Raw genomic sequence first — 27,228 nt, 5'->3', positions numbered from 1 at the left:
GTCTAACTATACAAATATTTTTTAGGCAGGCAAAATAAATTCAAAAGTCCGTTAAAGTCGGCTTAAAGCATATCAAACAGGCCGAAAATAAATGTAATACCATCAGGCACAATTAAGACAGTAAACGAAAATCAAATTTTGTCATAAATTGTTTAAGAACCGGACAAGATTAACCTACAGTTTAGCTGCCTGCTTGGACTTTTGGTAAACGAACTCGTAGGCGACATCGTTATAAGGCTTGGATGCGTTGCGCACGCGCTCTAACCATTTGGCCACCTTGGGGAACTGACGTTCGTTCACATTGAACTGGCAGAGTCCTGGTAAATAAATCTCATTAACAAATAGATACCAAAAGACACAGTATTTGGACTGCTTACTCAGCTGTTCTATCTCCGAGGCGCAAGACAAATCTGCCACTGTTAGCTTATTGCCGACCAAGTAGTCATCCGTCATCCAAAAGCGCTCGAGAAGATCCAAACAGGTTTCAACATCTTTTACAAGTTTTGCGACCACCTCCGGCTTGGGCTTGGGTGCGAGTCCATTAATGGGCAATAGCCAACCCTTTACGAAGTATGTGCCACAGGGCACATGCACATTTCGAAACTGCCACATCAAATACTCATCCACACGAGCACGCGTTTGCAGATCTTTTGGATAAAGCTGCTGGCTCAGCTGATTTTTATCCGAAAGATAACTAAAGAAAAAGAAGCAATTTGTTGAAATTGACCTTTGATCATGCCCCTTATACTCACCGGATCATGGCGACACTCTCAGAAAGGTGAAAGTTGCCATCCACCAGTGCAGGCAACTTCTGGAAACGATTAATCTTCTTGTACTCATCGGTCAATTGCTCACCTGGAAAAAGACAAAAGTAAATACAAATTCAAATTTAATGTGCCGGCTGCAGCTCTTGCTTCAATTAAACTTACGTTTGCGCAGTGCTACGGGACAAGCTTCAAACTGCGTTTTACTTAATTTAAGCGCTAACCAAACAGCCCGCGATGGCGGCGACAAAAAATCATAATACAACTTAATTGCCTGTGCCATCTTAGTGGATTAAGCTACAAAAATTCTCTTGGACCGGAAAATCAGCTGTGGGGCAAAGTTCAAATTTCGATGCTACACAGCACAGTTTTTAGCTTTAGCCGTTGCTCAGCACTGTTTTTACGTAGCTATAGAGCTGTCCCGCTCACACTTAGCAGTTAAGAGGCAGTTGGCGCGATCTTTCAAACTCGAGAAAATTTCAAATCCACAACAAAAACAATACGGATCTATCACATAGAATATTTAAAACGACAAGTTTGGCATTACATTTAATCCTTAAGTGAATTTTGTTGCTTAGATTTGTCGCATTTATCACGTACTTTGAACTTCCCGAATTTGTTATCTAAAGCATAGATAATATCGCAACATAATGTCAATGCAAGATACGTCATCTGCTTATCAGCTGCGGTTACTAAATAAGTGATGATAAAACCCAATGAAAATATCAGCTTGGTGAGTGTGTTTTGTTTTTGTTATATTTTTTGACATTTAAACAAATTCGTTTTAATTTATTAACGTACTCAACATGGGTCGCTACAATACACCGTCAATTATATATGTAGTGTGTATATACTAAATATATATATATATATACTTTTTTTATTTAATGTATATGTTTATGTGTAAACTAGTATCAAAAATTAGTAGAAACGACACTTAACTAACTCAAAAATGTTCCAAAATTAAATATATATGTATGTAAATGTTTATGCATCGGTATCTTTGTACGAATGCATATTAAAAATAAAAGCCAACAAAAACTTATTATAATATATATATATATTAGTATATATATATAAGTAGAAGACGTCCATTGCGAGCGAAATGCGGCGAGGAGAACCAAGTAGGAAACTGTAGGTATATGGATGAGGGTATGTGCGTTGATAAGACCGACAATAAATTATAATCGACATTCATGAGGTTTTTGGCCATTTAATGGCGTTTTTAGTTTTTGTTTTTTCTTACATTTTTGTTTTTTTTTTTTAGTGTGCACTTTGTTTTTGTTGTAACATTGTTCAATTTGCTTTTAGTTTCGATGTTGCTTTCTATGAATTGTTATAAAATATCAGGTTCCGGCTATGATCAATGTTCGCTTTAGCGCTGCAGTATATAAATATATATATATATATAGATGTATATATATATAGGGACTCATATATAGACAGAGTGAGGTGTGTATAGTATGTGCATTTGAATATACAACTAACCGCTATGCCCAAGGCCATTGCCACAGGCACAGCCACTAGCCACTATCATCGCCCCAGCCTCAACCTCAACCTCAACCTCAATCAAAGTTCAGCTTGCGAAATATGCCATCCTCGTTGGCGGTTCCGGTGACCAGCGTGGGTCGCTGTTCCTTCTCGCTGGCTAAGCGCAGCTTCTCATCAACACCATAACGTTCATCATCCTTAAAATATGCCGTAAAATTGGTCAGTTGTGACTCATAGTATGTCGTAGCATCATTTAATGATCCATTGTTGCCGCCCAGCTCTACCGGCAGATACTCCTTGCCAATGGCCTTGTAGAGCGACTCCAGATTCGGATGTATGTGCAACTAAAAGAAGAGATAAAAGACGCCGATAAGAGCTTGTTTACAAACATTCTTTGCTGGTTACGTACTAGTTCCTTCTGTTTCATCACATTGCGGATTATGGTGAGGACAAATTGTGTTTCTCGCGATGCATTCACAATGTGCGTGGCCACCAAATTCGTGGGGATGCCATGCTCGAGGAAGGAATTCATGCGTCGGAACAAGCTTGGATCGAACTGCAGCAACAGCGAATAGGGGATTTTGGTGAAATCAATCACCTCCACAACACCAGCTATGTTCCAGTTGTCATCGGTGTTGATCTCAATTTCAGATCGGAAGGCATGGAAGCGAAAGATGTCGGATACACTATGCTTGGAAGTCTCTATGTGTCCCATGCGTGTGAAGTGTATACGTGGACCTCCCGGACCAATGGGATTAGGTAGCGTTGCGAATATACTGATAAAAAGATAATGAAACTTATTCTCTATCTCTCTCGGTGTATCTTCCTTTCTTCTTCACGCTTTCTTTTAACTTCGGCTTACCCAGATCTAGCCAGTTCCAGGAGCTTGTCATCAACAAATCGGCTCTTTAGCAGTCCGCGCTCCTTGGATTTGTAGTTGTAGAAGAAGAGCACGCGTTTCTTGGCCTCTTCCAGATCCCACAGACTGAAGCGCAGAAATGCAACCAAGAACTGATCATCGGTACGTGCCACCAGATAGTTCTGATCATCGATCCATGCGCGCAGAGCGGCAATCAGCTCATCCCGGTTCGCCGCATTCTCGTGCAGCTCCGTGCGCGCCACTTCTGCTAGCTCTGGCACCAGCTCTCTAATGTTGACCATCGTAGTGTATGATAACTGCAAAAGTTATTATCGAAACTTAAAGCAAACTGACAATGTGTACGTGTGGCCGGGAGGGTGTTGGTGGTGTGACTTCTGTGCTTCGTCTGGGTTGAAACACGACTAATATTTAAGTCGATGCCTGCCTTGTTTTGACCTGCAGCTAACAAGTGTACCCTATGCTAGTACAAGCGATGGGGCCGATATTGTCGCGACCAGTGCACAGTGATCCGAAATTCGATCAACACCTATAAGTGGCTAATGCTTTTTATTTTAAGAATAAACTTATTGTTTTCGTACTATTTTTTTTGTTATTTATTCATTTTTAGGCACTTTAAGCTCGTACGAATCACAGACGAATAAAGTTTCCAGTTATAGCTCCAAATTTCGCATCACAAACATGCAGTTTGGTGCCAGTGTGCAGGCACAGCTCGGCGATAAGATAAGTCTATAGGTAAATATAACTGTAGCCTGTTTCGATTAACCGACAGATATCAACAAATGCGAACTTTGTTATGCGCCTTTTACAGCTGCATTTGTACCCATCCGATTTGTCGTCGATTTCACTTAATTGAGAAAACTTTCTGAATATTTTGATGATTAACTATTAGCAAGCAAGATCTTTCAGTAATTTCCCTTATCTTATCAACAATTAGAAGAGAGCGCTCAGCCACTCCACGCTAGAGGCGGGCATTATCAGAGAGTGCCGAATGATTAGCCATAAAATGGCAAGATTAGCGCCAACTGATTAATGGCCAGAAGTGGAGAATTGGCCAATTTCAGTAGTCGCACAGTTGCCACGACGCACGGTTGAGATTCGTACAGAAGCAGGTTATGGCCGAGATACGTCCAATCAGCGCCGAGTTGCGCCAAGTAGCCGAAACGGAGCTAAACGAGGTGCCAGCCCGTTTGCCCGATGATCTGCAGGCTCTCAGAGATTGGCTGGCCAAGCAGCCACATCTTAAGGCACGACAGGATGCTCAATTCCTGGTCGCCTTCTTGCGTGGCTGCAAATACAGCATAGAGAAGGCCAAGTCCAAGCTGGACTACTTCTATACGCTGAAGACCATGATGCCGGAGGTGTTTGCCAACCGTGAAATGGACGAGAAAAGCATTGCGATGTGTCGAGCAGGGTAATCAATGCTCTTGAGCTGCTCCTTTTGTGAGAGATTAACTCGTTTCTCGTTCCAGCACATATGTGCGTCTGCCCATGCCCAATGGCTGCGCCGGACCACGCATACATTTGACGGACTACTCGAATTTCGATTCGAATGGGTTTAAGATGATCGATCTCTTTCGATATCAGACAACGCTGATGGAGCGCATGATACGGGAGGATGACAATGCCGTTATTAGTGGCACCATTGAGATAATCGACATGTCCAAGATGAGTCTCAGCTTCGTTGCCCAAATGGACTTCTCGCTCATCAAGAAGATGGGCGTGTTTGCCGACAAGGGAACGCCCATCCGCCTGAAGGGCGTCCATTTGGTCAACTGCCCCAAGGAGGCAGTCGCCGTGCTCAATCTGGGCAGAAGCCTTATGCCCGCCAAGCTACAGAGTCGAGTAAGTATAAAGTCAACATTCAACAAAGTTTCCAATCTTTTTTTATGTTTGCTTTACTCTTTTTCTAATTATCGAAAAAAGTATTTTGAAATGTATTAGAAAACTTTTGGTCGTTCTACCCAATCCCCCAATATGTGCATTAGCTTTGCTTACTTTATTATTTTATTTTGTTGACAGCTCATTATTCGATAATCCATTGTTATCAAGCCCTTATCGCAGTTTGTTCAGCTGCTCGAAGCCACAATTCCCTTGATAAGCTCCATAGATCGCGAATCGGTTTCAAATTATCGTAAATAAATATGGCTTTTGCCGAAGTCTTCGACACGATTTGATGGTGAAACACCCTCAATATAGTTGAAGGGGTTTCCCGAACTTTCAATACGCAGACTTATCAGCTTCAAATTAGTTTTATAAATTGGTTTAACAACGGTCATAAATTAAATGAAGGTCGAAACTAGCAGACGATTCTAGGGGGTTTGAATATTTCGATGGGGACGTTTCTATATAGATTTATTTAAGACTCGAATTTGTTCTCTTTAATACTTTAAATTCAGTCTCCAATCATAGTGCTCAAATAGGCCTTTCCCTTCTTCATTAAGCACCATTCTCACATACTAAGCTAATGCTCACTTGAATTCCTCTCACAGTTCCATGTGCATAGGAATATGGAGGAACTCTCTGAGATAATACCACGTGAATATATGCCGGAGGAGTATGGAGGCAGCAATGGGCGCATTGCCGACATCGTGGCGCAGATGGAGCAGCAGATGCTTGGCTATAGCGATTACCTCAAAGAGGAGAGCAACTATGGCGTTGACGAACAGCTGCGACCGGGAAAGCGCCTGACAGCCGACTCGCTCTTTGGGATTGAGGGCTCCTTCCGCAAACTGGACATCGATTAGATTAGCTCACATTGAACTGAAATTGAAATTTGAGGGAATAACCCAGAAATTGTCGTAACTTTAAATTTAATTAAAAGCCAATGAAACTAAGTGTAAGCAGTGCCTGAAGCTACTTTAGGGTAGAAGGCGATGTCCCGATGTCTCGCAAAGGAAGGTAATTCATGCTAATGCAAATGCTCAAAATCCTTAAGAATGATGTATAAGAAATAGCCAGCACTATTAAGGGATCAGGTAAGAGGAAAACTTGAATCAAGCAAACCAAGCCTTTCTGCTAAAATGCTATGACAATTAAGAAACGAAGAGGTTCATTAATATACAATAGTTTTCTATTATACTAATTACTTGCCTCTATTTGCCAGTGCGAGATAACGCCACAAGCAGGTTTTTGGTGAGAAGCGCAAAGAGAGGCAGTGTCTCATTGACAGCTCGCCAAATTTAATAAGAGCTTTACCAAAGGCAAACAACGCCCACACATTAGTCAGCATAGCGTCAAATTCGGATGCTTTTAGTGTGCGGTATCAGTGACAAGTGTTAATAGCCTTATCTATCAGTTAAGTGAATTAGACAGGATCAATTAAAATGTTCATGTTAACTTGCAAATTACAGCCAGTTGCCACACAGGAGTCGCCCAGCGAAGAACCAAAATGAATGCATATAGCGACAGTAGTTTTCAGGTGAGTTTTGTACCTAGACACAAGGAATTCTCAGACTATTTGCTGTATACTCCTTTCAAACAGTTCGACTTTAGTCAATGGGATTTTCCTGCGGAGCGCATCTGGCGACACAAGCCGATAGAGGAAATCGCATGGAAAGTTTGCTCCTTTTTGCCACTGATTCTATTTGGCCTATACGCCAACTGCATCTTAGTCTATCTGATAGCGACGAACCGTGCGCTGAAATCGCCAACGAATTTGATTATAGCCAATATGGCAGTGGCAGACTTTCTAACCCTGCTGATTTGTCCCATTATGTTCCTGATCAACGACTTCTATCAGAACTTTCAGCTGGGCTGCGTGGGCTGCAAGCTGGAGGGTTTTCTCGTGGTTGTCTTTCTGATCACAGCCGTACTGAATCTATCAGTGGTCAGCTACGATCGCCTCACAGCCATTGTTCTGCCGCAGGAGACGCGCCTAACGCTGCCTGGTGTCAAGATAGTGATAGCCTGCACCTGGCTAGCGGGCCTGCTGCTGGCACTGCCCTTGGCCATCTATCGCGAGTACAGAGTGCGCATTTGGCTCAACTTTACGGAGCGGTACTGCAAGGAGAACACAAATGTCTTGCCCAAGTACTGGTATGTGCTCATCACAGTGCTGGTCTGGCTGCCACTGAGCATCATGCTCATCTGCTACACGGCCATATTTGTTAAGGTAAGAGCCTTAGCAACTAATAGACTATCATATATCCGAGCCACATATACTGAGGATAATCGATACAGTGCTTATTTATATAGTGCTTATGCATATATTTCACATTTCTATCCTAACCTAACCTACTCCCAGCTGGATCGCTATGAGAAGCGCGTTTTGAGTCGCGAAAATCCGCTGACTGTGAACTACAAGCGAAGCGTGGCTAAGACGCTCTTCATAGTGGTCACTGTGTTTGGGGTGCTGCGTTTGCCTTTCACCATTTTTGTGGTGCAGCGCGAAACGTATTACAAGACGGAGGCGAGCGTGGACTGCAGCGTGCAGTACTTTTCCTACTTCGCACAATATCTGATATTTGTCAATGCCGCCGTCAACCCGATCATCTATGGCTTCAACAATGCGAACTTCAGGCGAGCCTATGCGCAAATTGGCTGCGTGAAGCGACGACGGGCAGCCACGGCGGGTCGCGTTCATCGCTGCTGCTATTGTGACTTTGTCAGAAATAGGAAGTGTGCACCGGTAAATGCCGAGCTGAACCTGCAGCGGGACATGTCACAAACAGCTGCTGAGGAAACGAAAAAACTGGACGAAACCAGCGACACTTTTGCCAATGCCGACGAGTCTCTAATGACACACCTTAATAGCGAGGGCTACATTTAAAGTTTGCTAACATTGTTTATTAATTGTATTTATATTTTTTATAAAAATTCCAATAAACAAACTTAACTATGTTTCCTAAACAAAGTCTGACTTGGAACAATTTTCTCTCAGTATATGTCAAGTAAACAGTTTCAAAACAGTGCAAGATTCCTTTTCCGCGATGAATTTGGAAATATATACTATATATATTTGGAGGAAATGTCCACATGGGTATTTATTCAGAAATAATATTTTATAACAAACGAGTAAATGTTTGAAATTGCAAGTCTCTAATTTTGATAGAGCCAAAATGCCTTACGTGCATTTCGTTGAAACTAATATACTCCTTTCAGTTCGTGAATAAGATTAAAACAATAAAATATTTTGTTTCAGTTTAAAAGATGCACATCTGTGTACTGTAAACAATTTTTTGTTTAATTTTCGAAATTCACTTGATATTTTCAAGGCTTAGAGCTGACATTGCTTAAGTTGATTGCCTCTTCGTTTCTGTCTATTCATCACTTTTTGCCATCCATCTCATTTATTTGAATCTTTCTCGCTTCTCCTTCATTTGAATTTGTGCCTATAACTCTCCCTCTCTCTCTCTCTCTCTCTCCCTCACTCCCGCACAGCGAGAGGCTGTTCAATAGTTTTTTGCACTCATTCAATACATTCGAAATCATGCTCAAATCATGATTCAGATCTTCTAAATCCCAATAAGAATAAAAGCGCTTACCCTATCCATCATAGTGCAGCTCTACAACTGACCATTATCTAGTCTGCATTAAGTTCTCACACTCTTCCTCTTTCTGCTTACATTCAGAGCTTCCGCTCATTCAGAGCTTCGTGCGCTCATTGAACGTCAGCTAGAGCTGAGGGAAACGGTTCTAAAAGCTCAAGATCTTCCAGTTGGAAATAAGTTTAGCTCCCTGAAGCACGTGTTAAGTTTCGTCTAATTAAATGTGTCGTTTAGTTTGTATATTAATATTCTTGTGGCTCCTATGGAAGCATGGGCATGCCTTCGAGGTGCTCTTCGGGGAGAGCTATCCTGCCTATCGCATCGGCTCAGACCTGGACACAGAGTCGCAGCGTCTGCACAAACGCGACATGCAACAGTTTTTCGACAAAGGTGTTTTTTTAAACAAAATAAAAACAATTGAATTTTATTTACAGTATTTTAACTTCAATTTTGAGCCACTCGAAAGCGTCAGGCTAAACCAAACAACTCAGATTTCATGTAACCTGTGCCATGATCCTCGAGAAATCTGATGAACTGTGCCATGTTAATAACACCCTCCTCACCATCGGCGGCTGAAGAGTTGAAGAGTTGCTCGGTAAACTGCTCGAAACGTCGCTTGCGACATGGCTCGGTGCGCACCAGGCTAATCTTCTGCCAGCGCAAGGCCTTGATGCTGCGCCAGTATTCCTGTACGTGCTCCGGCTCGCCCTCGACGCAGATGATGCCCGGCTTGCCAGGTCTACTGAATCCACTAAGCTGCAGCTGTCGTGCCTGCCGCACAAGCTCCTGGCGCTTGGCACTCGACTTGATGTGGTGCGAGTATATCCAAAGCCGCTCTAGCTGCGTGGCTCTGGGATGCTCCTCTGATGGCGGGGACTCCAGCTCGCTGGCGGGGCACCTCATCAGATCTTGAATCTGATCTTGCAGCCAGCTGAGCAGCTGAAACACATAGGGCTCCTCTGTCTGGCCATGCTCTATCAAATAGTTTTCAATTTGCACCTTCAAGTGCTGCTCCTTGATCTTGCCCAGCAGCGTGGTGTGCAAACTAATCCTAGCCAGCTCCAACAGCGGATACAAGTGCGGCAACTCTATGCGCACATCCACGCACTGTTTGCCAGTCACATTCAAGCGGATGACGTACTCCAAGTTAGAGCGCAACGCTGTCTGCGACTCCGACTGCAGAAACTCATTGAAATCTGCAACGACTCCAGCATCGAGCAACTGCAGCTCGCCCGCTGCACAGTAAATGGAGCTCAGCAGATCTAACTCCTCCAGCTGCTGGCCAATGCAGCGTCGATAGGCCTGCATATCCATGGCCAATGGCTAACGAAAATTGAGAGAGAGTTGTTTGGTTTAGCTTTTGCCTCAAAGTTGACGAAACTTAACGAAAGGCTAAAGCTAAAGAGAACTGTTTAGATTCCTGCTTTAAAAAAAGCTTAGCTACAGTAGCAAAGCGTGGGGAAACTTTGAGATCGAAAGTCATAATAAGCTTTTGATGCAGTTCGATTCATTAAGCTTTGCTATATATGTCGTATATATCACATAAAGATATAGATATTAACAAGCAACTACATAGATCATATACTTGATACATATATATATGTTTATATGCATACAGTAAATATAGTTTTCCAACTTTACCAAGGCTTTATCAGTCTAGCATAAGCATTATCTTTTTCTTATATGCCATATTCTATATATCTCCACCCTTCCAGTTATCTATGAGTCTTAATGCTTATATCCTTTCCTGTTCCATTAACCCATTTCCTTCTATCCATATTGTTGCAGCCACCTATCTAATCAAATATTCCTTATCAATTTACTGCTTTCTGTCTAACTATTTGTTATCTGTCTATCAAGCTTCCTCCCTCTATGACTCTAGGTTCTGCCAGCTATCTGACCTATGCGTTCATCTATTTATATTTCTCTTCCTCTCCCTCCAGTTATCTATCTGAACTATCTCTCTCTTACTCTCTTTACTCAGCTGCCTATAGCTTCAATGGTCTGGAGCGTGTTGCCTCTGTGCCCGTGCCCTTTCCCCTGGACATATGCATGTTGCAGTTGCCTAGCGTAAAGTATGCCGTGACGTTGCATAAGGATGCGGCAGGTGTGCGCCAGTTCGCTGTCTACGTGTGGCAAGCAGAGCAACAGGACTATGCGCTATGGCTGCAGCAGCCGGCGCCCAAGGCCGTGGCCCTGGACTGCCTGGCGTATGCGGGGCTGGGCTATGTGGCGGTCAGCTATAATCACAGTGAGCCCGTGCTGCAGGCGCGTGATGGCTCACCCATCTATGAACTGTCGCCGGAACGTGTGATTCGCACGGTGCAATACTTTGCCGGACTGCATTTACGTGGCATGTACCTGAGGATTAGCAGTCAGGAGCTGACGCTGCTGCAGGCCTACGATGAGGGCGGGCAGAAGCAGCAACAGAACTGTCCCTACTTCAAGTGGACGAGTGGAACATTCCAGCGCTTGGGAGCCATTCCCTGCAGCAACGCCCGTCGCCTGGAGGCCTTTGGCATTGACTACGCAGACTACGTGGCGGTGGCCAACTACGCCAGTCCAGATGGCCGCACCGCTACCCATTCGGAGATCTACAAGTATGAGGCAACAACGCGTCGCTTTCAGCTGTTCCAGCGCTTGCGCACCAATGGAGCAGTCGATGTGAAGTACTTCAGTCTGCCCGTCAATGAGGTCAGCCGTCGCCACTTTCTTATAGTGGGCAATACGGTGGGCGTCGCAGGCGGGGCAGGAGGCGTCACAGGCAGCGCCGGCGAAGCAGATACGGTCATCTATGTGTATGATAAGGGACAATTTGTGCCCTATCAGCGTTTGAGCTTCTATGGACTGGAACGCTTCTTGCCCGTGACGGTGAGTGAAGTCAATAACGACTGTCAGACTGCCAAGGCCAAGATAGAGTATCGTCTGCAGGGCTTACTCATTGATGTTCAAGATTTCAGTCAGCTAAATCCTTTATTTGCAGCACACGGTCTCAGAGAAGTTTCTGCTGTTCGTGGCCTGCAGCAAGCAGGACGTGAAAATTTACAATCTCAACGATTGGAAATTCGAGGAGTCAACTGTGCAGTTCACCGAAGGAGCCTTCAGTAGAGGCGTGGCACGCCTGCGCAGCTACGAGGAGAACGAACAGAGCTACTTGGGTAAGTTCTCTTAGCCCCATCGAGCACAATTTCTAATCCTGCCAACTTCATTCGGCAGTTATCGCCAATGAGAACATGGCTGCCAACGAGACCAACATATTCCAACCGCTCTACAAACAGGACGAGCATGCGAATGTCCTGCGCCAGCAGATTATTGAATGGGCTCGCGAGCAAACAACAAGAATGGATGCAGCTCATCTGGAGCACTTAGTATTGGACCTAAAGGTGGGAGTTTGGATATTAAATCAGTTGAGTAACTTCAATCAAATCTTAACTCACAGCATAAACTCAGCGAACGCGGAAAGCAGCTGCAGAAAATGCACATTAAGCGCGTGAACACTAAATCGGTAAGTCACACAATATGCATATGAATATATATAGTATATATATATATATATATATGTAGTTAAGTATAGTTGAGTATAGAATAAAAGTGAGTATAGAATTTTATGCTTAACACAAAATGAATCCTGTTCACGATAGCTTTTATAATGATGTATCTGATGCAACAACAAAGATGCATTGATACTGCCACAAGCTATGCTGACAAGACTCTAGGAATATCACAATTGCCATATATCACACTTCTATACATTGTCTCTATCCAAGTTTGTCGATGTGCAGCAGAAGCTAACTACAAACTACTGGGATGCGCTGCGCTATGCGAAACGTGCTTTGGATATTATCGAACTGGATGCAGCTCGGGCTCAGCATCATCCTGTCAAGCGGGATGGAGTGCAGCAGCCCAACGAGCAGCACGAATTCGACGAGTTGACAGTGGGCACGTTGGTGGTGCACGAGACATTGCAGGCGGCGCGGGTCAATGGAGTGGACAGACAGAAGCCTGTCTACGAGTCGGTCAAGGCCGGCAAGGTGTATGTGAGCGAGGAGTACAAGGAAGCGGCCAAGGATCTGCCAGCAGCTGAGCTGCAGCAACTGACCTTGCAGCAGCTGCAGCTGTCAGGCAAGCTGAACGGTCACAACTGGACGCAGCTGCAGGAGCAAACACTCAAGCGGCGCGGACAGGAAGTCCAATTCGTCAAAGCAGCTGCTGACATAAGCAATCTGAGGGCCGAAGCAGTGAGAGTGAACAGCAATGAGATCAACGATCGACCACTCGGTCAGCTGGTGGCCATCGATGGTGGCGACTACGTCGTCCAGCAGGACGTACAATTCGCGCATCCCATCGAGGTGAACCGCCTGACCATCAATCAGCGTCTCAATCACATACACGTGGATCGCCAGCGCTTCGACGTGCTGCTCCATGAGGCGAATCACACCCAGGTGATTGAGGGCACCAAGCGCTTCGAAAATATACGTGTGCTGGAGCCGATTACGATTTCGGTGAGTTATTTGCCATCCATTGTCCCTCAGCAATGCTAGATTCCTTTGACTTCCTCGCAACAGGGTCAATTGCTGGGCGCAGAGCTGAATGCCATGTCGCCCATGAAGGTAACGCATCAGGCGCTCGAGCTGCAGGGCGACTATGTGATCGATGGCGATGTCACAATCGGACGCTTGCTGCAAGTCCAGGACTTGCGTGATGCAGTCGCACAGAGATCAGCAGTTGGCATACTGCAGCAGGCACTACGCGTGGATCAGGCTTTAGAGAATGTGAATCTGCGCTTTGAGCTGCCGCTGAGTGCCAATGATACGCAGCTGAGCTTCATCAATGCACAGGATGTGCAGGAGCTGGTGCAGCTGAACGTGGACCAAGTGCAGGTGATTGAGGCCACCAAATGGCTGCCCCAAAGTCTTACCATACGCGATGGCTTCGGCGAGGTCAACCTGCTCAATGGCATCAATGTGGAGCAGCTGGCAGAGCAGTTGCTACTGAAGAGCAGCAACCAAAGCTTCAAGTACCCAATGCAGCTGGCGGGCCTGGATGCAGCTCAGTTGAATGCCAGCAAGCTGCTGTTGAACGGACTGGAGCTGCATTCGTATATGCAACACAGCGGCGAGCAGCGCTCCAATGGCAGCTTGTATATAGATCAGCTGCAGCTTGAGCAGCTCAGCGTCGCGCAGCTGCACATGCATGGCACCATCTTTGGGCACACTCTCGAGGAGCTCTACAAGCAGGGCTCACAGCGCCCGCACAGCTGGCAGCTGCCGGAGCACTTCAATGGCACGATCGAGGCCCGCAACGTCTGGCTCAAGGGGCACATTAACAATGCCACAGTGGCCGAGGTGGAACAGCAGCTGCAGCAGCTAGCGGGCAATATCAAATACGTGGGCGACTTCACCTTTCGCCATGCGGTCAACGTAAGTGGTCTCACCTTTGGAGACACCTTGAACGGCATCGCGGCTCAACGATTCGGCAACTGCTGGCTAGAGAGCAGCGGCCAGCAGCTGTTCACAGCACCCCAAACACTTGCGTCTGTGGCCAGCGATAGGGACGTGCAGTTGCAGGGTCGCCTCAACAACTACACGCTGGAGCAACTGGTCAAAGGGAGCTACAGGCTGAATGGCACGGAGCGCTTGCCCGCGGCTAAGTTTGGTAAGTGTACAAAGAGTCGTTTAAATGGTCGATTATTCCTGCAGGGGTTTATGCCTGAAATAAGTAAACTAAATTTGAATTTAGCAAGTGTTTTGATTACTACAAATTGGCCTTGATATTTGTGGGAATGATCGTTAGACGAATTAGATTAAACATGAAATAGTTTCGATATGTGCTTGGAATAATCGCATATTGAATCCTGTTTACTCGTTAGATTAATCCATTAGTCACTCTAATTATTTTCTAGTCTAAGACATCTCAATTAATATTTGGAATAGTCCCAAACCACGTCATGTTTTGATTGTTTAAATAATTTGAATTTAGCAATGCTTAAACTAACAGGAACTGAGTGTCCATTACTACTAGGGTAATCGTTAGTCTCAAGCATATTAGAGCACTTTCAGAAACTAAAGTATAGACAATGGGCTAAGTCAACTGCAAATAAAGAAATGTTAATCTAAACACATTAATGACAAAGTAGAGCAAACTAAACTCATTTATGGATATACTGATTTGCTTATAGGAACAGACAGGCTATTTACAATTAGTTTGTGCGCTCTTTTAAAGCAATGTTGCTGTCGGCGTACTAAATTTTACTGACTAATAACAATTAAGCTCATGTGCCTCAAATGCCACCTAAATAAAAGTTGTATTTCTCAAACTAAACTAAAGTTATAAATTTAGCGTTGACTTTTAGAACCCAGTTAACAGCTAAACTGTCAATTAGCTAAACCTAAACTTAAACTTAATTACTTACGTACTAAAATGGACCGCTCTATCAGCCTGACACCAGTAGATACTTTTGTCTTCCTACTACAATGAATATTCCAATAAGCAAATTTAATATAGAAAGTTCAATCCATTTTCTGATAAGATTACAATTCGAAGAAAATGAAATGTGGAAACTCTAAAGCTTTAACCTTTAGCTTACATACTATATTTTGCATATACTATTATTGTTTCGTATTACTAATCGCACGAGTCTAATAAGAAAATCACATTTTCAAAGCTACTCTTACTCATTCTGCCTGAAGCTTAAAGCTTTAGTAGCTATTCAACATGCGAAGCAATTCAATTACTTCTGCAGTTGTTATGGGTCCAATTAGAAAAAAATATATGTCAATCATGAATCCAATATGAAATTGAAATTATTTAACCTTAACTATGTCCAGTGAATCCGATTGTGCTGCAACAGTCGCTGAGCGTGGGTCGACTGAATGGATTGCGCGTGCCAGAGGATATGTTGTATGCGCAAGGAGGCGGGATGCTGCGGGCACCACTCAAGGTCAAAGGTCATGTGGTGATTGTATCCCCGCATCAACAATGTAATATGAGCAGCATGAATGGCTATCAGCTGAATGCACTCAAGCATTATCTCAGAGGTGGGGAAAATGCGGAGCTGGACACGCTGCACGTGGAGCAGGCACAGTTTGAAGTGCCACCAAGCTATGAGAAACTAAATGGACGCAAACTGCAGCAGCTGCTCGATGAGCTTTGGCTAGATAATGAGTTTGTAGAGCTGCAAGCTGCGCAACTGTCCAATGCCACCTTTAATGGACTGCTGGCGTTTGAGGTGAGTTGTTGTATAAAAGTTGTATACATAAACAGTTGTGAAACAATAATTGAATTGTAACAGGGCAAACTAAACGGTTTGGATGTGGAGCATATCGAACGCAACTACTTTAGCCGAACGCGCAGTCAGCGTCTTAATGTGCCGTTTAATTTCGAGCATGACGTCACTTTTGCACAGACGCTGGCTGCCAAACAAGTACAGCTACGTGTCAAAGATGGCGCACTTGTTGAGGGCATTGGGTAAGTGATTTTTAAAGCCTTTAACAGTAATTGGCATCGAGTTTCACTGCATTTGTTTACGCGCTTAAAGCAGTTTGACATGCACTTTACACACATACACTCGTATATATTTCCCTCCCCGTCAACTGTCACACACATACAAGGTAAAATCAGCTGTGCGCGCTACTGTTTGCAGGTGAAATTTCTGTACACGTTGCAATTGTCCACTGAGTACAAGCACGGCAGCTACCTTAAATACAATTAAGATTTTACCTTCTGTTTTTTTGGGGTTAATGTTAAATTAAATGCACTTTCTACGGGCAGGCAGCAGTTTTCAATCTTTCAACACTTCACACCAAGAAAAACAATAAACTGATACTTCCAGGGACGCACCACAAATGATGACACTTGAACAAAAATATCGAAATATCGAACTATCGAAAGCAACGACTTGTACATAACCAGTGTGAACGTATTCTTGAAAATGAACCTTTGTGAATGCGGTTATATTTAAAATATTAAACAAGAATTATATGATTATGAGACTTAAGCATTTATTTTAATAGTTACTTTAAACTTGTATTTTTATAGCAACGTCTCACTAAATTTCGAGGATTTCGTGGCAAATTCATTAAAAACTAATGGTCCACACACCATAACAGCACAATGGCGTTTACCTGCGGCTTTAGTTGTGGGGGACTTAAATAATGTGCGTGTTAATCAATTAAATTTAGTCGATGACGTACTGCGAAATGATAGCCAAGGCGTAACCTTAATATATGCGCCTAAAACAGCTAAAACTGCCACAATTAAACGCCTCTTTGCAACGCCCTCTAGCACAGTAGCAAATGTTCCGATTGCCCAGTGGATCAACAATACGGTTTACATTTATGGCAATCACAGCATTGCGGGCATCACAATCATAGAAACCCTTAATCTCTACAACGACCTGCGAGTGAAGGGTCCTGTGAATGGCTTCCACTGGCAAGCGGATCAATTGCTTCTCTGTGATCAAAAGCAGTATATAGCCGGCTCGCTGCTGGTGAAGAATGCGCTGCCGGAACAGCAGCGCATACTGAGTAGCAACATCGAGGAGCTCTGGGTGGATAGCATCAATGGACTCGGTGTGAATGAACTGTTGGTTAATAAGGCGCACAATCGTCCAAATTTACATGTAGCCAGTCAGTTGATATTCACACAGCCATTGACCGTGGCCAACTATGAGTTGGGGGATGTGTCAGCTGGAAGCAATAAGTGGAAACGGGGAGTAGATGCCCTGGACAACTGGCAGCATCTAAATGAACAAGTGGCTGCAGTGCAGCAGCGTCTCACATGTAAGGCACAGCTATATATAACCAAGTTAGAAGATATCATTTATGAATTCCTCTCAACAGCTCCTTCTTTTGTGCTGGATAGATTTTCTCTGCTGCAACAGTTGCCGCTAAATGTAAGCCGACTAACTCTGATGCAGGAGCCCAGCACCAAGACGGAAGTGCTGGCCATTTGGCATAAGCAACAGGATCTCGAACAATTCGCTGCCTATGCATGGCAGCCGCAGAAGCAGCAATTTATATACAATTCAAGTAAGTGGGCTATATAATGCGTCTTTATTTATCATATATAATTTAATTTATGAAATGGTTTACGAACTTATTAACTAAAGTTTATGAATGAATTTTGAATGGATGGGAGGATGGAAGGGATTATGAATTGGATGCCTGACAATATCTAGATCCATGCAAAGCGAAATGCAGATCATAAAATCATATGTATATATAAATACATATTTATTGATAAAAATGTTGAACTCTGCATAAAATTAGCAATTTACACGAGTTCTTAGTTAAACTATACACTTAAATATTGTTGCCTGTATGAATATGAGGCATCTTAATGTGGTCTATAGATGATATTTTCTGCGTCAGCATAGAGTAATCAGAGTTATATTCTATAGCAAGTAGTTATGCTTACACGTGTCAAAGAGAACGGGCTTAATATATAATTTCAAATGTATAATAGAACTCAATACAAATTAATCAGATTCAGTTTATAAATAAATTAAATACCTAAACATTCGATATTATAAAAATAAGTCGGAATCGTTACAAAATATTAAAAGTTGCCAATATCTAAAATTAAATATCATCTAATTGTTCGACATCACAGAAGCCATGATATAAATTTCTGTGTCCAGTTGTCCGTTCTAAATTATGAAATCCGAATATATTTTATAAATAATATATATATATATATATATATATATATATATATATATATATATATAGTTACTCAGAGACGTGTAAACAAGAGCTCGTGTAAACGCTACTAAATGATATCGTAAATTGAATTTTCTGTTGCAGTAACAGTTTCTAGTTGACGACTTCTAAATGTGGGAGGGGGCTTACTCCTGTGAATCTGTTTTTTTGACTGGTTACTGCTCAAACTCATCGCTTTGCACATCCACAATAGCTCGGAGTATGCCAAGCTCCAGTTTGGCAGCACCACGCTGTGAAATTCGATTCATCACATTTGCCACGTAGAGACCGAGTGCTTCGTGGCGCGTTGAGTTGCACAGATTCTTGAAGAATGTTGGCGGCAGCGAATTGTCAACATTTCCCAAGTTAATAATCTCAGCGGCATTATGGGAGCTGGCATTCACTTTGCCCGAATCAAATATGATTTCATTGAGCTCATCGAGATGTGGCGAATAGCCATTGGTGCTGGCCACCGATGTCGATGCCACAGTAGCCGCTGTCGAAGAGTTGGCTGCACCGCCACCAACAAGATTCCCATTTATCTGCTGCGATGCAGGTATGGTTATAATATTAATGCCTGGGGGTGGTGATTGATTGCTTTCGCGCTCCTTCTTCACCTGTAGCAATTGAGCGGTTGTCGTGTGCCCCACATTGGCTGTTACGTTCGGTGGAGTTATGGGCACCGCAGAAGCTGTAGCTGCTGCAGCTCCTATTCCTGCTCCTCCTGATGTATGGCTGCTTTTGGGGCTAGTCTGAGTCTGAGTCTTTTGTGCCTTCTTTTGCACCGGCGCATTGCTGCATTCGTCAGAAAGCTTGCGCTTCATCGAATCGGGCAGTTGAATTGTGGTGCGTACGGAGGACATTGCTTTATTGCTGTTTAACTGTGGTTGCTGTGTAGATGTGCCGGACGTCGATTTGTGTCCAGCGGCGACGCTACTATGTGTCTTTTTCAAGGTTATGCCCTTCTTTTGAAGTGCGGCTGCTGCCACGGAGACTGCATTGGATTGCGAGTTGAATCGTTGCGGATTGTTGGCCATGGTGTTGAGCAGTTTCTTCTCCTCGAATGCTGGACGCGGCGTATCTACGTTGGATTTGGTATACGGCTTAGCTTCCTTCTCTGGAGTGCCGCCGCCAGTGCTACTTGACTTTGTCGGACTGTCTCCATCCGAGCTGGCTGAACCTGTGGAATTGGTGGTCTGACCAAATTGTCGTGGAGTCGCACTGGCAGAGCCTTCATCATCTTCCTCCTGCTCCTGGACTTCTAACATTTCATATTCCTCTACTTCCTCAATGGGCAGTTGTTCCCTTCGCAATGTTAAACAAATAGTTAATGTATAATTATTAAAATAATTACTTTGCCAACTCACTCCTCCGTTTTTATCACCATCTTCGGCTCCTGATGAATTTTCTGCATTAGTCCATATAATTTCCATCCAGAATTACCTTTAAGTTTCTCCTGTTCATATTTCTTCTGCAGCACTATAAAAATGGAGCGTGACTCGTGCACAGTGAGCTTGTTAAGGCGTCCAATGCGCGCCCAAGCATCATCCTGCTCCTGTTTGGTGGCACTTGTATTATTTGGATGTAGTGCCTTTTCCTTGGCAATATCGGCCAGAATTTTGTCCAGCTGTATAGCCATTTTAGTCAGCGACTTTCGGCCTGTGTTTTGCGCGTTTTTGATAATTTTGACGGCGTTTTTATTACCACTTTTTCACCAAATGTTTGGCTCTGCCGCTCTTTTCTAGAGTTTGCGCTCTTTTTGCTTCGTTTTGCAACTTCGCTTTTTCACGTATGCGGCGCGGCGTCTGCTGTGACGCTGATTTGGCGGAAAAATAATCGAAGGTGTCTAGCCACGAACAGACACCGACAACAAGATGGCTAACTAAGAGTTACATCAACCACACCTAAATAAACACAGCGTTTTGAATAACTTATCAATATTTCTGTTTTATTGCAAGTTTTTCTTTTTATTATATATAACTTTAATTGAATTACTGCTCAGTCAATATATTTAAAATAACTTGTGATTGGCAGACATCATACCAACTGAACGTGTGTGTGTAACAAAACATGTTCAAAAGCAAATGCAAAAATAACAAAACGTTGTGCAACACTTGTAAACTAACAAAACATTTCAAATGAAACCAACAATTGTTTTTTATAAACAGAAAATCAGCTTACGATGCTTACTAGCTTGTATTTTCACTTATTTATATAATTCATATTTAACTTAGGCTATGCCTCCAGCGTTGCAGTCTTATTTATTATTTTTAATGTAAGTTTAATATGAAATATAACGTTCGCAGTCCATATTTTGAAGCAAAATATTAACTTTCTAACATAATAAGCAATCTCAGAGCCGTTGTGTGCGAATACAAAAGAAGTTAAGAGAGTGCAAAAAAGTTCTACATAATTTTGCATCATTTCCAAAAAAACAGCTAGAAAATTTTTAATTTTTTATACTTTTATTATATAGATAGGAAGTTAGCTTTACAATGTTTTTTTCAGCGTCAGAATATCAATATCCGTGATAGCTGGCATACACTTGACTGTTTTTACTGCTAATGCTTCAGCTGGGCTGCTGATGACAAAAGGAAACTCGGGCATGCCATAGCATGCGGCTGCGTATTGTCCCAGGCGATTTACCGCAATGACTGCGCCCGCAAAGTCCTTATAATGCTTTATAATTCGATTCACAGCCTCGTCGGCTGCCTCTTTGGGCGTCTTGCCAGATCGCATTGCCTCCACTGCAGTGAATGTGGGCAGAAAACGCATCATAATATCCCCATCTCCTGTTGCTACAGCTGCACCAACTTCATTGTCTGCATAACTGCCAGCGCCGGGAATGGGTGAGTCGCCTACTCGACCGGGAATTTTGTTGCGTGCCCCATTGGTCGAGGTGCCTGTGTGTATTTGGTTATTAGCATCGATGGCCACCATACCGATGGTATCGTGATGCTGGTTTCCAATTTTGTACTCGGAGCGAGCACGATCCTCTTTCCAGCGACTCAATGGCGTAGCCTTGGGTGCGTAAGGACCACATGAGATCTTCGGATCCGGATTGACCCTCTGCCAGAAATTCGGTTGACAATTCTCGGCCTTCCATTGCTGCCACATGGCTCGCGACTCGGGCGTAACCAGCGAATCAGTGCGAAAACCCATGGCTACGGCGAAGTTCGTAGCTGCTTGTCCCACCAACAGCGAGTGCGTTGTCCGCTCTAGCACATATCTAGCCACACGTATGGCATCCTTGATGCCTATCAAGCCAGCTACAGCCCCCATATCCATGCTCGCTCCATCCATGACCATGGCGTCCAGTGTTGTTTCGCCCAACTCATCCGGGGACCCACCATAGCCCACTGTTCCGTCACACTGCATCTGTTCGCACTTGGTGCAGCCTTCGACGACAGCATTCCGCGTCTGTCGCAACCCTCCCTCCGACTGCCTGAGTATGCGCCACGCCAATGCATTGGCCTCTGGAAACTTCCATGTATTAATTACCATAGGCAGCAGTTGAATCGGTCCATTTGTATCATTAGATTGCTCTATAGGTGAAGTAGTTGCTATAGTAGCATAAGAAGGCTTTGTGCTAACACCTTGAACTGAAGGCGATGTAATGTTGGTGTTATCCGTGTTGCTGGTGGTGCTGTCTGGCTGGGATATACTTGAATTGTTGGTGGAGTCCGACGTGGACTGCACTAACGTAATCACCGCTGTACAGTAAAGCAGCCAAACACATATTTTCAGCATTTTCTCAATGCGTGCTTACTTATTTTCTAATTAATTATAATTCTTAGCTGGTCGTTAGCGGAATGTGTAGGTCCAGTTGCTCGTTCGTTGCTTTTAAAGAGCAGGAACCGCCCCAGCAAAAAGCTACACCACTGTTTATGTGCCTTATCTACTTTGCTGCGCTTATGCGTTTTAGTTATACGTTGAAAGGGTATATTCGACTAGCAGACAATTTGGCAAGCTAAACTGATCTGAAAAAAATACATTAATTTAAAAGAAATGTTAGAGAGACACTTTTTACTAAACTTATGTTGAATAAAGATAAATTTATTTATTCTTATTTATTTTTTATTAATTATTAATATTGTGCACATATAATTACTTTTTATTTTGTTTTTAATTTCAATCTAATTGCTTTTTAACTTTTTCTAAATTTTGATCTTATTTTGTAGGGTATATTTAAGCCACCCACACAATTTCTCTCATATATTTACGCGTCTGTTCTGTGTTTTGTTTTTACAGGCCTAGAAAAGCTCCACCTACCCTATGAGAAATTTACCAAGCCTGAAGTCGATCACTTTACAGCTGTCAAATGCAACGCCTCGTTCATAAGCCCCTTGCGTCTGCAATCCCTAGACTGTTTAGCAGTACAAAAAGAGCTGTTGTCACTCGACATCTACTGCATGGCCAACGATAGTATCGATAGCACCATCACTAGGCATGCCTCGATATCAACTGGACAGGTAAAACAGTTGATAGATCCAACTGCTGACAAAAATGCATATGTTCTGGCCTTGCTTGTCGCCAACTCTGTGGAGTTCTGGCAATGGACTGTGGATAGCAAGTACAAGTTGCAGCAGCGACTGCTCCTGATGCAGGCTGAGCAAATGGCGCTGGCGGAACATGAGAATCGTAGCTACCTGGCTGTCTTAACTGCAGCCCCAGCGGCCGCCATTTACATATACAGGTAAATGTTATAAATGTAATAACACTAACTAATGCTAATGTACATTTGTGATTAGTAAGGAGAGTATTGATGTGGACTACCAGCTGGCGCAAATCTTTGACTTAGAGGAGGCAGTACTGCCGCGTCAGCTGCTTTTAATGCATCTGCACAAGTCCAAGGATCTGCTGCTGTGCTTAACCAATGCTTCTCCCACTCAAACCCTGCGAATCTATCAGCATCAAGGCGTGGCGGGCTTTCAGCATCTACTAGGCGATAGTACGCTGCCCGCCTCACAGTCTTTGCAAACTTTGGAGTTATCAGAAACACAGCTTTTGGCTTTAGCTAATGGCGAGGGCATCTTTTTGGTTGGACCACTATTCTCTAGGCTCTAGTCTGAAACAAAATTAATTATGCTTAGCATTTATATGTAAAATATAATTACCGTTTACTGTTGTTTATTGTATTACCATGAGAGATGGATTTGTTAACATATTATTAAATAAAATATTTGTTGTATTCTTTTAAATCCATCATGCAGATTGAACGTGCCTGCATACATATAAGATAATGGGATCTCAAAGGGGAAATTTTGGCTTGTGGAATTGTCGATATTTATTCAGCGAATATATAAACTATTTTGGCTGGTAGACGTATAATGTATGCCTGTGCCGGCCTTAAAAGATTGAAAACCTATAATCCGGTGCCGTTGCCAATTTTGTTGTTTAAATTACTGCAGATAGTTGAAGTAAGAAATTCACTTCAACATTCAGTATACTCTTTTTAAGAATGCATGACTATCTTTCTAGTTGACTCAACATTAAAATTAACTCAACTGAACGGTAAAAAATTCGTTTGATTTCTTTTCGCTTATTTTCAAATAAAAAATTCTATTCGATTCATATTTAAAATTCTCTTTCATCTACTGCAACTGCCAACCACCCACTAGATAACGCCAACGTCGTCCTCACAGCTTGCCTCACGGTGTTGGCTCCTCACTGCACACAATTTTAAGACACAAATGTTAAGCTTCGTTATTTCTAAATAAAAATTACTTTTTATTAACGTATTTTTGATAGCGGCGTAAACTGTATTGTGTGGTTTTTGTTGGTGTTTAGCTTAATCGTCGCTGGACTCAACATTCTCCGTTTGCAAGTTCTTGAATGTGGGCACAGGCACATATGTGACCAGTGTATACAATTTGTTGGGAGAATCCTCATCGTCATTGCGGCGACGCGCCAGACGCACACGCACACGGAATGGCGTCGACCTGTAGAGTAAAGAAATAGTATTAATGATCGGTATTGACGGGTGTCTGTGGGAGACTTACCTGATGCCCTTAGACCAGATGTGCTTGTTGAGGCGGGTGTCGATGCGAACATCGTTGGTGCCCATCTCGCGCGTGGCAAACTTGCGGATCTCCTTAATGGCGCGCGGCGCACGCTTCTTGAAGCCAATGTTGTGCACACGCTTAGCCAAGTGAATAGTGCACTCACGGGTGACAACTTCGGTGATCGCCGACTTCTTGCGTTTCTCGCCCTTGGTCTTTGCCATTGCTATTGCTATTCAGTATCCTGTTTAAACAAAAGCAAAGTTAGTTTTTTTTATATTAAACCCGATATAAATTATATCCCAATCAAAACATAATAGCAATTTACAATCGGTCTTAAAATGCACACAACACTTTGTATACCACAATATTTGGGTAGTCACGTAAATCATTTTATGTGTAGTTAGCATTTTCATACATCTTGTTGCATTATTATTGGTGTAAATTGCGATGTTTTATGATTATATTTCGGGTAATATGCAAAAACCCACCTATAGGAAATGAAAGCTTGACGTAAAAGAATTTGACAGCTAGACAGTGCTGACAGCGTCCCAGCACAAATAGTGTTGGTAAACAGCACAAGCAACCCTGGGCACATGACAGCCGATAGAACAGCTGATGTAAATAAACAATGCTGTCAACTGCGTGTAAACATTATTAAATAGGCTTTTTGCTTGTTGTTTGTAAAGTATCAATAATTTTAGTACAACTACTGGCTGTTGGCCTGCTGTGGGGCGTAACGAATCCCTTTATACGATTGGGCAGCAAAGGCATTGAGACTGTTAAGGACACGGGCTCCAGATATAGAAATTTTCTTTCCGAGCTTCGAATGATCGGCTCTCGTTTGCATTATTGGGTACCTTTTGGACTTAATCAGTGCGGAAGTCTCCTATATGTGTGGACATTACGTAGTGCTAATATAACTATAGCTGTGCCGCTGGCGAACTCACTAAGTTTCGCCTTCACAGCTATAACTGGATATCTGCTCGGTGAACAACTGCCTGGCAAAAGTAAAAAAGTTTAATAAAATTATTCTATTTAATTATTGTATTTTCCCATTACAGAAATTATCATTGGAACTTTGCTTATATGTTGCGGCAGCATACTAATGATATATGACAAATTACTTCAAGAACAGCAAATGCAAAGTATTACTTTTGATTAATCCGATTTGGTTGTAATGCAATTCAATATAAAACCAATTATTTAAATAAAACAGTACTAATACAAGATCTATATAAAATTAAAAAATTCCGTCTTGTTAGTGCCATATCTGCAACTCATCATTACTTAAGCACTACTGATAACAGGTAATAGCAACTATTACTACGAAAATATGAAGCAACTATAGTTTAAAACGTTATTTTTAACTAACATTTATTTCCTTAACCCAGGCATAATTATTTTTATTGTATTCACATAATTTTGAGGATATTGCAAACAAATTATAATGCTAATCTATAATGCATTATGCACCGCTTCGATGAGTATCTCCATGCTCGTGATAGGCGTCTGTGGTGTTATACCATGTCCTAAATTTGCAATGTAACGTGATTTGCCAAATTTGTGAACCATATCTGTTGTAAGCGAACGTAATTCATCGGGATCGCGGTACATATCTTGTGGGTCGAGATTGCCTTGTAGTGTTATATTAGGTCCAACCACTGCACGCGCCTCAACCGGGTCCACAGTCCAGTCTAGGCCAATGACATCGTAACCGAGTTCGCTTTGCTCCTTAAGCGAATGGCCAGCGCCTTTGGCAAAAATGGTCTAGAAATTGGACTTAGTTAGCCAAGAGGAACATAGCCATGTATAGCTACTTACTAATGGCACGGGTTGCACCGCCTTTTTGGTTAAGCGATCTACCAGATCGTCGCGTATGCGACGCAGGTAGGGCATAGACCAAACCAGGAAGTCTTCTTTGCTTAGATGTTCAGCAGATGACTCAAAGATTTGCAACATTTGAGCGCCCGCTGCCACTTGCATTTCCAGGTAATCAACTATGACATCTGTGAGCAGATTCAAAAAAAGTTTTGTATCCTCCGGATAGTCTTTCAGCCAAGCTTTTGCCTTAGACATGGTCTTGCTACCGCCACCTTCGATCATATATCCCATCAGAGTCCATGGTGCACCGGTAAAGCCAATCAGAGGCACACGACCATCCAATTTGTGACGCATCATCGTTATGGCATCGCCCACATAGTCCAAACGGGACAGAGCACCGTCTGGAGTCAATCGATTTAGATCTTCGGGGGTACGTATGGGTTGGGGTAACACAGGACCCACACCGGCGTGCATCTCTACCGTCAATCCTAATGCTTGTGGTATAACCAAGATGTCCGAAAAGATTATGGAGGCATCCAGATCGAATCGTCGCAGCGGTTGCATCGTCACCTCGCAAGCGAGCTCTGGAGTACGGCAAACCGTGAAGAAGTCATGTAGCTTACGTACTTCCTGAAATTCGGGCAAATAGCGACCGGCTTGGCGCATTACCCAAACTGGAACACGATCCACAACTTCACCACGTGCGGCACGCAGCAGATTGTCATTTTTTAATGGAGGGAAGGGCTGAAATTGTATTGGCGTGTTACAATTATTTTCAATTGTCATTGACAGCAGAAAAAACATGAATCGAAGTTCAATTGTCTTCATGGTTTAATTGAGGTCGAATGTCTTTTTCTGGTGATGTAACTGTGAATACTATATTTATCACTACCTACCCTAGTGTCTTTCATTCTAAATTCGTATGTTTGTTGAGTTGTACAATTATGTGAGTACGGTTCCTATTCTTATTTAATACAGTCAATTTTGACGAAACCTTTTACAAACTACACAAGTAATTGCACGCGATAAGTGTTTTGTCATCGATATTTTTTTTCTGGCAGCACCTATGTTTTGTTTATG

The 27,228-nt window shown here is 43.0% G+C and overlaps 11 protein-coding genes across 14 annotated transcripts; 4 read left to right on the top strand and 7 right to left on the bottom strand.

The window, feature by feature from the left end:
• On the bottom strand, positions 1–1,300 carry LOC111592121 (glutathione S-transferase theta-3-like). Its single transcript, XM_023304154.2, has 4 exons — positions 930–1,300; positions 753–855; positions 378–694; positions 1–317 (listed from the first exon to the last, which is right to left on the bottom strand). Exons 1-4 carry the CDS (start codon positions 1,045–1,047, stop codon positions 175–177), a joined length of 681 nt encoding a protein of 226 aa, XP_023159922.1. The 5' UTR covers positions 1,048–1,300; the 3' UTR covers positions 1–174.
• A 717-nt stretch (positions 1,301–2,017) lies between these two features.
• LOC111592169 lies at positions 2,018–16,419 on the bottom strand. Of its 2 annotated transcripts, none has more exons than XM_023304224.2 (4): positions 16,341–16,419; positions 3,118–3,431; positions 2,665–3,031; positions 2,018–2,599 (listed from the first exon to the last, which is right to left on the bottom strand). In XM_023304224.2, exons 2-4 carry the CDS (start codon positions 3,414–3,416, stop codon positions 2,330–2,332), a joined length of 936 nt encoding a protein of 311 aa, XP_023159992.1. In that variant the 5' UTR covers positions 3,417–3,431; positions 16,341–16,419; the 3' UTR covers positions 2,018–2,329. The 2 variants fall into 2 exon arrangements, with proteins under 2 accessions (XP_023159992.1, XP_023159991.1); XM_023304223.2 differs by lacking the exon at positions 16,341–16,419 and adding an exon at positions 8,619–8,633.
• Positions 4,248–5,969, top strand: LOC111592171 (alpha-tocopherol transfer protein-like). Its single transcript, XM_023304225.2, has 3 exons — positions 4,248–4,546; positions 4,605–4,977; positions 5,625–5,969. Exons 1-3 carry the CDS (start codon positions 4,248–4,250, stop codon positions 5,877–5,879), a joined length of 927 nt encoding a protein of 308 aa, XP_023159993.2. The 3' UTR covers positions 5,880–5,969.
• On the top strand, positions 6,092–7,903 carry LOC111592231 (galanin receptor type 1). The gene is made up of 3 exons (XM_030226120.1): positions 6,092–6,553; positions 6,617–7,246; positions 7,379–7,903. The coding sequence occupies exons 1-3, from the start codon at positions 6,524–6,526 to the stop codon at positions 7,901–7,903; spliced, it is 1,185 nt and encodes a 394-aa protein (XP_030081980.1). The 5' UTR covers positions 6,092–6,523.
• LOC111592166 lies at positions 8,771–24,018 on the top strand. 2 transcript variants are annotated; one of them, XM_023304219.2, is made up of 13 exons: positions 8,774–9,011; positions 10,606–11,492; positions 11,605–11,779; positions 11,838–12,004; positions 12,061–12,126; positions 12,389–13,123; positions 13,187–14,276; positions 15,449–15,849; positions 15,913–16,088; positions 16,659–17,401; positions 17,462–17,650; positions 22,574–23,018; positions 23,074–24,018. In XM_023304219.2, the coding sequence occupies exons 1-13, from the start codon at positions 8,843–8,845 to the stop codon at positions 23,387–23,389; spliced, it is 5,559 nt and encodes a 1,852-aa protein (XP_023159987.2). In that variant the 5' UTR covers positions 8,774–8,842; the 3' UTR covers positions 23,390–24,018. The 2 variants fall into 2 exon arrangements, with proteins under 2 accessions (XP_023159988.1, XP_023159987.2); XM_023304220.2 differs by lacking the exons at positions 22,574–23,018; positions 23,074–24,018 and adding an exon at positions 18,428–18,506 and having other exon boundaries at positions 8,771–9,011.
• On the bottom strand, positions 9,060–16,419 carry LOC111592172 (RWD domain-containing protein 2A). The gene is made up of 2 exons (XM_023304226.1): positions 16,341–16,419; positions 9,060–9,944 (listed from the first exon to the last, which is right to left on the bottom strand). The coding sequence occupies exon 2, from the start codon at positions 9,933–9,935 to the stop codon at positions 9,090–9,092; it is 846 nt and encodes a 281-aa protein (XP_023159994.1). The 5' UTR covers positions 9,936–9,944; positions 16,341–16,419; the 3' UTR covers positions 9,060–9,089.
• On the bottom strand, positions 18,366–20,211 carry LOC111592167. The gene is made up of 2 exons (XM_023304221.2): positions 19,690–20,211; positions 18,366–19,627 (listed from the first exon to the last, which is right to left on the bottom strand). Exons 1-2 carry the CDS (start codon positions 19,959–19,961, stop codon positions 18,499–18,501), a joined length of 1,401 nt encoding a protein of 466 aa, XP_023159989.1. The 5' UTR covers positions 19,962–20,211; the 3' UTR covers positions 18,366–18,498.
• On the bottom strand, positions 20,807–22,189 carry LOC111592168 (putative N(4)-(beta-N-acetylglucosaminyl)-L-asparaginase GH22932). Its single transcript, XM_023304222.2, has one exon. The coding sequence runs from the start codon at positions 22,070–22,072 to the stop codon at positions 20,813–20,815; it is 1,260 nt and encodes a 419-aa protein (XP_023159990.2). The 5' UTR covers positions 22,073–22,189; the 3' UTR covers positions 20,807–20,812.
• Positions 24,019–24,094: 76 nt separating the features above from the next.
• On the bottom strand, positions 24,095–24,888 carry LOC111592174 (60S ribosomal protein L31). Its single transcript, XM_023304231.2, has 3 exons — positions 24,816–24,888; positions 24,325–24,568; positions 24,095–24,264 (listed from the first exon to the last, which is right to left on the bottom strand). The coding sequence occupies exons 2-3, from the start codon at positions 24,546–24,548 to the stop codon at positions 24,114–24,116; spliced, it is 375 nt and encodes a 124-aa protein (XP_023159999.1). The 5' UTR covers positions 24,549–24,568; positions 24,816–24,888; the 3' UTR covers positions 24,095–24,113.
• LOC111592173 (transmembrane protein 234 homolog) lies at positions 24,848–25,579 on the top strand. 2 transcript variants are annotated; one of them, XM_023304230.2, is made up of 3 exons: positions 24,848–24,971; positions 25,029–25,313; positions 25,389–25,579. In XM_023304230.2, the coding sequence occupies exons 1-3, from the start codon at positions 24,956–24,958 to the stop codon at positions 25,487–25,489; spliced, it is 402 nt and encodes a 133-aa protein (XP_023159998.2). In that variant the 5' UTR covers positions 24,848–24,955; the 3' UTR covers positions 25,490–25,579. The 2 variants fall into 2 exon arrangements, with proteins under 2 accessions (XP_023159998.2, XP_023159997.2); XM_023304229.2 differs by having other exon boundaries at positions 24,864–24,971; positions 25,029–25,334; positions 25,389–25,578.
• A 132-nt stretch (positions 25,580–25,711) lies between these two features.
• Positions 25,712–27,172, bottom strand: LOC111592128 (uroporphyrinogen decarboxylase). The gene is made up of 3 exons (XM_023304164.2): positions 27,045–27,172; positions 26,149–26,892; positions 25,712–26,094 (listed from the first exon to the last, which is right to left on the bottom strand). The coding sequence occupies exons 1-3, from the start codon at positions 27,057–27,059 to the stop codon at positions 25,783–25,785; spliced, it is 1,071 nt and encodes a 356-aa protein (XP_023159932.1). The 5' UTR covers positions 27,060–27,172; the 3' UTR covers positions 25,712–25,782.
• Positions 27,173–27,228: the final 56 nt, after the last annotated feature.

The sequence above is a fragment of the Drosophila hydei genome, unplaced genomic scaffold (assembly GCF_003285905.1).
Source record: "Drosophila hydei strain 15085-1641.00,03,60 unplaced genomic scaffold, DhydRS2 tig00000060-arrow-pilon, whole genome shotgun sequence".
Classification (NCBI taxonomy): Eukaryota; Metazoa; Arthropoda; class Insecta; order Diptera; family Drosophilidae; genus Drosophila; species Drosophila hydei.
This window is presented reverse-complemented; position numbering and strand designations above follow the sequence as displayed.